The sequence below is a fragment of the Emydura macquarii genome, unplaced genomic scaffold (assembly GCF_026122565.2).
Source record: "Emydura macquarii macquarii isolate MOO-44397 ecotype Brisbane River unplaced genomic scaffold, CSIRO-AGI_Emac_v2 contig_3506, whole genome shotgun sequence".
Lineage (NCBI taxonomy): Eukaryota > Metazoa > Chordata > Testudines > Chelidae > Emydura > Emydura macquarii.
The window spans coordinates 5,675,032-5,686,158 of record NW_027133643.1 but is presented as its reverse complement, the minus strand read 5'-3'; the positions used below and the strand labels follow the sequence as shown (position 1 = coordinate 5,686,158).

Sequence of the window (11,127 nt, the reverse complement as noted above, 5' to 3'; positions counted from 1 at the left end):
TTAAAACATCACAATATTAATGAAAAACAATAGTTGTTCGTAAAAGTACATCCAGCGATATAATGATACTTACCTTGCTTTGTAAAGCACTTTGAGACAGACAGGTGACAAGCACTATGTAAGAGTCAGGTATTGTTTTATTAGTATAAGATATAACAAGGCATCATGCACACACAAGTGTACATATGATGCATGGAACACATCTCCCTCCCCATCTTTCAATTCATCGGTTAATTAGTATTTTTATTCTATTTTAGGGTTTCTGCATATGGTATATACTGTAGTTATGGCACAGTTCCAGGTTTGCCATCAAACCCGAGTGTCTGAGTGTCTTACTTTACTTGTATCTAGTAACATACCTAAGATCTTCATAGGCCAAGGAGACGTATTTGGATGGTTACTCAAAATAGACCGCATGTACCAAAACAACACAAAAAAGTGTCTCATTCACGTACTGGGAGGACATGAAATTGTCTGAATGAGGATCCCACAGACACTGGCTAGTCACCATTATATCCACAGTCTCATCTTTGCCTTTGTTCCCAATGGTGACATTGACAACTAACTTATACCGAGGAGGAGTGACTTGCTTGACCAAATGTTTTATTTCGTCACTTAATGCAGTAGTGAGGCTGGCACATTTTGCAGGCTCATAAGTAACGTGCGAGAGTTTGGTTGGTAAATATTCCCTTAGCAGTTCTTCTGTTCTAGCACAAGAAAATTTCTCTTTCGGTTTTGCAGACGAGACTGGAATCTGTAAGAAAGAGCCAATTCTATAATATGCTGTAATGCATTTATTTGTATTACAGTCACACACAGAGACCTTAGACAGGATGGGGGACCTATTGTATTGAGGCTCCATTGTGTGTGTATTACAATTAAATCATAACAAATTCTGTTCCATCACGATGAACCTCTACATTTTCAAAGAGCTACATGGGCTTCAGCCAAACACCTTCCATTCAAGTCAATGAGAGTTGTCTCCAATTACAGCGAGCCTAGACTTAACCCACTATGGACTCACCATCCTAATGCATATAAATAAATATATATATATCACACACGCACACGTGAGCACACTAATGCAACTGGGTCAGTGTGCTTGCTCACAGTACAGTCATCCCCATAACACAAAATTGTGGTTCTGGTGCCCCAGCATAGATAAAATTCAAAATTCTATCCAGGGCTTTTGCCCAATTCAGACACATTGTTAAAACCTAGTAAGATCTGCACTGTGATATCAATCCACGTTTTTAACCATCCTGGGGGACAGCCACTATACTATTATGGTAGATGGTGCAGCTCTATGAACATGTCCTAGCTAGGAGGATCTCTGCCCAATGCTGACAGCCTAAGTCCTGTCCCAACATGCATTGGGTCTCATAAAGCCTGAGATGGACTGAGTAGCTAGCTGTACTTTGGCCCTGGCGAGGAACACGGGAGGGCATCGTCTCAGGACATTATGTGCCAAATTTTCAAAGACTTGTTCACATGCATTTAGCTTTGAAAATTTAGAGGGTTTGCTAAATGCCCAGGATACGTCTACACTGCAGCTAGGAGCGTGCTTCCCTGCTTGGGTAGGCAGACGCGCTAGCTCTGCTCCAGCTGTTATGTTAAAAATCGCAATGTAGCTGGGGTAGCACCCACCTGCAAAGCCACCTGGAATCCCTGGCTATGTATTGAGGCAGCTACCCCAAGCCACAGCCTGGGGTACCCCCAACTACATTTAGTACTCCAGCTTGAGCAAAGCTAGTGTGCGTGTATCGATCCAAGCAGGGAAGCACACGCCCAGCTGCAGTATAGCTGTCCCCAGTGCAACGCTTTGAAAATGCCGGGGTGTAATTTCAAGTTAGCAAAGAATGTGAGTTAAATCTGGAACTGTTACTTTAAATCCAACCCCAATATGTCTAGGTATTTCATCACATATGGAACAAGATGGGGCAGAGCCCTCCCCAGCTGGTCTGGCCCTTCTGCTGCTAAGCCTTCTCTCTTTGTTCCTGGCTAGAAGGGAGGGGAGTGAGAGACACACAAACCAGGCTGTGAATATTATGGGTTGCAAGCCTGCAAAGGCAGACGGCGCTTAGAGAGGGTGGCATTTATCTATGTGGCTCCACCAGCCCACTCTTCTGCACTGTCTGGAGGAAGGAAATTCTTCAGGGGAATTTCCACTTAGCGTGGGTGGTGACCCTGGAAATGTGAAGCGCTTTAAGCAGCCGCTCTGGGAATAGTAATCTCTAAAGGGAGGCCACCTGTGACCAAGCCTTAATGATCTTTATTCTCCAATCTCCACAGACACGCTGCCCCCCACCTCCCCACTCCACTTACTGTTTTGTCTTTGCAGGTTTGGATCTCACAAGCTTAAGACTCCCTCTGCCCCACTCTTCCCTTGATCAGGCAGCCCCATTTGGAGGAGGTGGGGGCTCTTGATAAGTGTTCTGAGCTTGAAAGCCATGCTGCAAAGACATAGGCTATTCTCCTCCATCCTTCTCCAGCCCCAGCTTGTCTGTGACACTAATGCCCAGGTGGCAGAGCTGCCTGTGCTGTTTACTTACTAAAGGAAGATGGGTTCCCCCCACTTTTCAACAGACTCTGGGAGCAGATTGGAGAAATATCCCACAGGAAGAGTTTTATTGAAAAAATGGTTAGGTATTGATTGTTGCATCAATTATTAAACGGATTCTTAGTGCTGTGTGTACAGTCGTCTCTGGAGATACAGATGGCTCGTTTCGTGTCAGCATGCTGGGATCAGAGAGATCAGCTCATCTCCCTGCCAGTCCAGGATTGTTCCCTCGACAGGACATTTCCAGTGCTTTCCCCGCTCCCTAGAAATGAGGCTTTCAGTACTTCCCCAAGGAGACAATTCTGCAGCCTAATGCATCTCACTGCAGCCTAGGTATTTTCTTTCTTAATTTCACCTCATTACTTCATGTTCCAGCCTGAGTAATTCCAATCCCTACTTGGCACTGTATTTAAAGCCTTGATCATCTCTGAAGTCCCACTGTTTGATAACATCCCCTCCATTTAAATTAATCCAAGTCTTTTTCTACTCGTGATTTATAGATTCTTACATGGCAGAAACTGTGTGAAATCCCAATATGGCATAACTCTGTTTCTAGTGAAGCAAAATGATTTCAGCACAAACTAATTCACCGTGGGCCTGATGCAGAGGTCCTTGCTGTTAATGGAAACCTCCCATTTGCCAGGACTGACCTGGCTGTCCACCATAATTCCTCCTCCTTTCCCCCCCACACCCAGCCCAGCACTGCCTCGCTGACAAATGGCGATTCCTCAGTTCAGGCACAGCAGCTGAATTGCAGGCCCCAGGTCACACGAGGGTGAACGTGTCATGAGGTTGATATATGCTGTCTCCTAGGAGCACCTCACTGCTGGCCTGCCTGTGCAAGCTCTCTACTCCCCTCCCCTGGCTTCTTGAGTAATGTATCCAATGGGTACGACAAATAGCACAAACTGGAGACACGGCGTGCAGCCGGACGAAACGGGGAAGCCAAACCGCACAAAGTAAGAGCATCATAGGCATTGCCATCCCAAGTCCGATCAATGACAAGCCATGCAGGCCAGTGATGGATGCTTTGGAGGAAGGCAGGGGAAACCCAGAATGCTCTGGCCAACTGTACAATAATCAAACCCTTGTAATTTGATCCAGGAGCTCTGGAGGCTACTCTGAACAGCAAAGGCCTGCCCCAAAGCACACTGACCCCAGCTGGAGTTATGGACACTCAGCACCACTAAAAATCAGATGCCAAGGCCTTGTCTTCACTCAGAAACAAGGTGTGTTCTTAACTCTAGTTAGCCAACACACGATAACTAACATGAGGTAAAATCCTAGAACTAGAATCTAGGCTCCTCCATAGTCTTTACCTCAACTTCCTAATGTGTGTAAACTACAGATGGCCTGGTCCTCATTAGCCTCCTCAAGTTGGGAACACACCTCTTGGCCTAGTAAAGAGCCCGCCCCATAGGTTTGATCCAAACCCCATTGACGTCAGTGGAGTTTGGATCAGGCCCAAATTTTCAAATAAGCTCAGCTTCCATTTAGGCACCTGAATAAGTGCACGTTGGGTGCTGAGCTCTTCTATCTATTTCTCAGATTCATCACAGCGGTACCTGTGACACGCACATATCCTAGTCCCTGAAAGAGGCCTGAGTCCAGCCCAATCCAGATCCTCAAAGCCCTTGGAGCACCTGCAGGTCTTAGACAGGGTAATGCCACCGTGGTGCGTCCCACTGTAACCAGCACCGAGTGATCAGTCTTCATTGCTGACTGAGATCATGTCCCCATTAGCCTCAGCCATAGGAACGTCCAGGAGCAAACTGGGGTGAGCGTGTCACGTTAGTGCCCCTGTGCTGGGCAGACAGAGCACATACCTTCTCATTGATGATGGTGATAGGCTTGTGATGAGAGCTCTGGAGTCTTGCATTGTTTTTCAAAGCGGCTTGGTTCTACAAGTCAAACACATGCTTTACCAGGTGCTAAGATACAGGAGCAAGACAATAACCCTCCAGCCTGGATGCCGTTCATACCCACACACTGGTAAGCTCTTCAGGGCAGGCAGTGTCTCTGACTACACTGCCCGGTACAATGGGGTCTGCAGGCGCTACTGTCGCACTTCACCATTCTTCGGCACCTTTCATCCAAGGATCTCAAAGCACTTTATACACGTGAGCTAATTCAGCCTTGCAATGTCTCTGTGAGGCAGGTAAGGCAGATACAGGGATCACTTCACTTACCACTGCAATACAACCATCTCTGGGCTTGACGGCCGCCACAATACACCACATTATATTCACAAAGCCTGCATTTGACTGTTTATATACAGCCAAATGCATTCTTACTTTGTTGGCTATATGGGGATCTCAAAGCACCTTCTGAACATTTCTGAGCTTAGCCTCACTCCACCTCCATGAGGCAGGGACCAGTATTATTATCCCTGTTTTACAGCTGAGAGGCTGTGATTTGCCCAAGGTTACACAGGCCGTCAGTGGCTGAGCTGGGAAGAGACCCCAGCTCTCCTTACTCCCCGCCCTGTGCTAGGGGAATTTAGCTAGAATGTCATTGCCGGAGTTGGAATTTGTCCCAGACGCTGTGGTTAACATCTCGGTTCCTGCTGAAGCACTTTTCTAAGGGCTCCTTCGGGCTTTGTTTGTTTAACTAAAGGGAGTAGGCAGCCCTTTAATACACTGTGTGGCTGAGATGGGAGCTAGCCAGTATCAGGCTTCAGTCGCTGGCATCTCTAGCTATGCTGTAAATCCTGGTACTTGACTCAGTCTCCAACAGAAAACACCTTAGCCCCAGCATTTCACACATTATCTGAGCACTCAACGCCACAAAACACTGGCTGTGTTTAGACCAAGAGCCAATGCCCAGCCCTCTGCTAGCAGCTGCAACAGCTGCCTTAACCAGTCAGCTGCATGGGAGGGGAGTTAAACACATCATCATTGATTGCTGCATTGAGTAAAATGGGTTTAATCCCACAGCTAATCACCTTAGTGAAGGCCACTTTCAAAAGCCAGGTGGGATGATAAAGAGAGTCAGAATGGCTTTCCTTCAGGGATGTGCTTCAGTCACAGGATGCACTCCAGGGAAGGGGCCAGCCTGACAGTGATGTGGCTGGTCAAAAACACTGGGCTTTGTCCTCTGGCCCGCTAGGGATGATCACCTGCTGGTGTTGGGGATCAAAGGTTGTGGGACTGCAGAGGCAGATAGGTTTGGCCAGGGAGTTGTGGAGATTGCACTGGGGAGTTGGGCCCCAGGCTTCAGTTTACTTTGTTTGTGCCTTTAATAGGACCTGGGCACAGATGCTTTTAGCAGCAACAGCAGCCTCTTTCGCTCCTGTTCTGAAACCTCCTGGGGATGGGTACTGCCACGGGACACAGCAGAAGTGCGGGTTACTGGAGCCTACTGTGAAGTGGATCTTGTTAGGAGCATCTCTACAGCAATAACCACAGTACCTTAAATTCTTTAGCGAGTCTCTGGGCAGCTAGAAGGCCCCTCAGGCTGACAGATGCGAGGGTAGACGTTTTGTCTTCTGAAGCTCTTGTGGTTTCTTTGCCCATCTGAAGCTTTGAAGGTGAGTAACCACCAGCGGCAGGAGCAGCAGGGGCCTTAAGGGGAATATACGGACCAAGAAGTGAGTGACTGTGGATGCCTGAGTGGAGAGACAGATGTGTGGAGAGACAGACTGGCTCCAGGAGCTTCTGTTCTCTGGCCTCAGTCTTGGACTCTTCCCAGAATGGAATTTTGTGACCCACTCATTGAGCAGTTAGATACCCACCCGGCCCCTGGCAGCTCTAACCCTGAGCCTGCCCCCTAGTTAAGACAACAAAAATACCAAGCAGACTCTTTAATCGAACTGGTAAACCCCAACCCAACTCCACACATCCCACTGCACATCCCAGCTACTCAGGCAGGGAGGTGTTAATGGGGGCAGTGCATGCCCTGCATCTCTGAGCATGGATCCATATCGATCTATCTAATCTGGGTTCTTCCATGGTCCCAACCCTACAGTAGCTGCGTGCCTTTTCCTCCCTTCTATGAAACAGAACACACACGTTGTGTGTTTGTATTTGAAAAGAGGGCAGTCTTTCTTCACGTGTTTACTATCCTGTATTTGATTTGCTGCGGTTGCATAGCACTATAAGCACTTCAGCTGGGGGGGGGTGGGGGGTGTCAGGGAAGGAGGCTCTATATGAGTATTATTATTGTTATTATCACCCATAAAATAAATCCAGATACTTAATGACCTTGGCACAGAGCATTTCCTGGGGATTAATGATGGATTGGTGCTCATGTCCCTTAGGCTGTCAGCTCCTCCCAGCTGGACATTAATCCACAAGAAATGTCTTGGATATCGATCCCTATTTCTTAATTAATAAATGCAACATGTCTTACTGGCTTAGATTTAGAGGCGGCCCTTTCTTCTCTTCCTGCTGCGTTGAAGGTGACTTTTTTAGCACCTGTCTCTCTCTCTTTTGAGGCCTTTGGTTCTTTTTGTGTCCTGGCATTCATCTGAGTAGTGTTGTGTTGCAGCAGCAGAGAATTTCACTCTGAGACGGAGGGGGGACAGATGACACGCTGCTGTCTTCTGTGTTACCCTGGCTAATGTGGCATGGCACCAGAAGCAAATCTTTCAGAAGTAACACAAAGTCTTGATTATCCTCAGCTGATTACATCCGCTTTACAAGAGTCTGCACAAAAAGGAGCATGGGCTGTCGAGCAAGAACATTGTAATTCACCAAGGTCTTAATGTTTTCTGTAATAATCAATTTCTTGCCTATGAGTCACCATTCATCTTCAGTACTTCCTTCATTTGGTGGATTTGCTATCTTTAGGTTTAGCCACTGTCTTTGGAAACAACCACAATAATTAAGAGTGATTACTATCCTCTCAAGTTTTAAAAGTCAGGTGTACTGTCCCCAACTGACTTGGAGCCCTGTTTTCAAAAGTGAGTAGTGATTTTGGGTTCGCATCCTGAGTCACTAGAAGAGGGCTGGATTTTCAGAAGGCGTTGAGCACCCTCCCCTGTAATTGAGGTCCCTTTAAGGCAGGGTAGTCCATTATTTTTTGTCAAGGTCCAAATTTCTTAGTCAAGATACAGTCAAGGTCCAGACTCCAGAGAAAATAATAATACAAAAATTAATAATGATAATAAGTAAATAAAAAGATTTTGGGGTGTATTCAAAAGCGTCTGGCAGTCTGGATTTGGCTCCCAGTCTGCCTGTTGACTATCCCTGCTTTCAGGGGTCTCAAATTGAGCACCCAAAAAACTCAATCATTCAAAATAACTAATCCGTAGTTTTGGAAATCTTGGACCCAAGCCCTCACACATTTAAAGACTAGCACTGCGCTTTCTCTCTCAATCAGATTTTAAAACACCTTATCTGCATGGCATAGACTAAATAAGTGGCTTCTTCCTTAGATTACGAGACACTCCCATAAACATTACTGCTTTCAGGACTGCCTTTGGTAAATAATGTGCTTACCATATTGCACCGGGTATTTCTAATTTCTTGTGTGTCTTAAAGCAGCTCACATGAATTTTCTCCTTTCGATAATGCCAGCTAGCACTGGCCAGGAAAGTCAGGCCCACTTTCAGGACTGTAAATACACACCGGCTCCCATCAGATCCACAGTGTTACACAGGTGTAAATCTGAGAGAGCAGAGCTGGATCCTCAGTGTAGCAAAAAGATTTTTCCCTTTGCAAATCTTGAATACATTTTTATTACGAAAGGTAAGTAACGGGCAGACATGTCTAACCCGTAGGTCTATGCTACAGCCGCCACCACTGTAGCACACGGATTCCAGTTCCAGTGACACCCTAGGAACTGATAGAGAGGAGCAAGGAGTTTTTTTTTTGTCCTACCTGCGGATTGCCTGGGTAGCCGCCGTTCGAGGTGCTTCGCTCCCCCTGTGCCAGGCACGTTTAGGTTAACATGAAATGCAGCCACTGCTAGGGGACAGGACGCCCGCCCGTGTGTACGGACTGGACGGCTAGCCCTGCTCCGGGTACTTATCCTGGCTGCTGTGTTGACTCTCCAGGCCACCCACCCTACATAAACACAGAGGCAAACAAGATCTGCATTGCTGTCACCGGAGAGAGACAGAGAGCGAGGGAGAGGCGTTGTTTCCATTGTATTGGCTGCAGTGGAGTACCGGGGGGGGGGACCAGTCCGGGGGGGGGGAGACGCCGGCCAGGCCCTTCATGCTGTGCAGGGGGTGGGGGGCACAGGCGGCTCTGAGGGGCAGGGAGCTGTGGGGGGCCAGGAGGAGTAACTCCCCGCCCCGCAGCTCTCTGGCCGGGGGCTGGGGGAGCTGGCGCCAGCTCGGATCGGGCTGCGGGGCGGCAGGAGCGGGAGAGGCCGGCGCCGCCCGGCATGTGAGTGTGCGGGGCGGCGGTGGCGGAGCCCGGCCGGAGACAGGGGCGCCACCAGCCGCGGAAAGTGCCGCGCCCCCGGCAGGTGCAGACTCCCCCTCCCTGGAGCAGCTGGGGGCGGGAGGGGGGTAGAAATGCAAGCGTTGGACCCAGGGCAGGCCGCGGACGCGCTGGGTTCTCCCTGAGCCCGCCGGTTCTCTGCTAATCGGCCGGGCCCGGCCCGCCAGGGACACACGCGGTGGCCCTTTGCCGTGGCTCCCCCTTGGGAAGCATCAAAACTCTGGGGGGGGGGGGGGTCCCCAGGACTAAATTCTCTTCCGCGGGGGTTATTTCCAGGAGATAGAGCAGGATCAAGCAGGTAAGAAATGAGAGGCACCAGATGTGGTTTCTAGTCCCAGCTTTGCCACTGACCTGCCGTGTGACCTTTGGCAAGTCACGTCATCCCTCCGTGGCTCAGTTTCCCATGCAACTCTTTGCCTTGTCTATTGTAAGCTTCTTGGGGCAGGGACAGTTTCTTGCTATGTATATGTACAGCGCCTAGCACAACGGGGCCCTGATATTTGTTGGGGCCTCTAGGAGCTACTGTCATACCCCGGATGTCCTGTCTCCTGTTATTACTGTATTGTGTCTACACATACAATTGTCATGCAGCTGACGAAGTGGGTTGCAGCCCACGAAAGCTTATGCCCGCAGAAATTTAAGGAGCTACAGGTCTCTCGTTTTTGTATGTCTACAGTGTGATAAAAGACCATGGCTGACCTGGGTCAGCTAACTCAGGCTTGAAGGGCTTGGACTGCAGGGCTATAAAATTGCGTCGTAGACATTCAGACTCGGGATGGAGCCGAGAATATGAGACCCTCTCACCTCCCAGGGTCGCAGCGTGTGGGCTCCAGCCCAAGCCTGAATGTCCACATTGCTACTTTATAGCACCGCGAGCCCACGTCAGCTCTGATACTCAGTGCCAGAGGCTTTTTACCACAGTGTGGACGTAGCCTCAGTATCTTTTGACAAATTTGGTTTTTGACCAATTCTTCCTTGGAAGCAGTTGGGTTGCCCCCACCCGCCGGTCAACCAGGAAGGGGGAACAGCACTGAAAATCCACAGCTCTCCTGAGATTTATTGGAGGCCAGGACCATCTGTGTGGTGTCCCTGTGCTTCCATGATGCCTCCTGACCCCTGGTTCCATAGTGTCTCGGGATACCTTAGGGGCCTGGGAATGGTAATCCAAGTGCAGGAGGGAAATCAGTGTACGAATGCCAGCAGTGTCAATGCTAGTTTACTCTAGAGATTCCCACTGGTGCTGAGTGAGGAGGGCAGTGACTGAACCAGCAGAGGCCCGGACAAATTTTCTTCATATCTGTGAATCGCTGAATGGGAGGTTTTCAGTGCTAGCTGGCTGGCCAGGAGCACACTTTGAGGCTGCTATTGGCCAGTGCATTTAGACTGTGCCCTCCTGCTCTCTCCCACCTTTGAGACTGGAAAGGCCAAATAGTGTTCCCCAGCAGCACCTCTAGCCCCACTTCTAGTCTCAGTGTCCCAATATTACAAGAGGTAATTGCTTTGCTCACCCATTCTCACCTCCTACGCAATGACTGTCATTAGCCCTCAAGTACCCGGCTTTCATCCACCTCCCCCATTGTTCTCTATGCACTTGTATATCTATGTTTCCTATTTACTGTGTCATTCTACCTCTGCATCTGACGAAGTGAGCTGAGTCTCACGGAAGCTTATGCCTACGAAAAGTAAACTTGTCAGTCTTTAAAGTGCCACAGAACTCTCGGTGTTTTTGCGGTGTACAGACTAACACGACTACCCCGCTGGAAGTGTCCCAAGAGGTTCACACCTCGCTCCCATAGAAGCTGAGGCTTTATAAGTAGATTCAGTCGGGCAGAATGAGCACATTGACCCTGAACCTTGCCTGTGTGCCACCACCCCGGTGGGGGAAAACCCAAACCGTTTCAAACCTCAGGGCCTGTGAGCCCATGTGACCCGGATCTGGCATTTATTTAAAATATTTATGGACCTCTTTGGATCTGACATTAGAAGGCTTTGCACCAATGGCCAGTGAGCGACAGGCGATCTAGTATTTGCCCATCTGCCCTGATTGGTAACCATTGCATACCTCCATCATTGTCATCATTCCTGGGTAGAATGACCCAAAAATGTTACTTGCAGGAATAATCATGTCAATACACAATGTTGGTTGAGGGAATGATCCTGATGAATGCAATATGG

At 48.7% G+C, this 11,127-nt stretch overlaps 1 protein-coding gene across 1 annotated transcript; it reads right to left on the bottom strand.

The window, feature by feature from the left end:
- Positions 1-133: 133 nt before the first annotated feature.
- Positions 134-7,027, bottom strand: LOC137145068 (dynein light chain Tctex-type protein 2B-like). The gene is made up of 4 exons (XM_067535646.1): positions 6,911-7,027; positions 5,971-6,123; positions 4,387-4,461; positions 134-754 (listed from the first exon to the last, which is right to left on the bottom strand). Exons 1-4 carry the CDS (start codon positions 7,025-7,027, stop codon positions 398-400), a joined length of 702 nt encoding a protein of 233 aa, XP_067391747.1. The 3' UTR covers positions 134-397.
- Between the last annotated feature and the right edge of the window lie 4,100 nt (positions 7,028-11,127).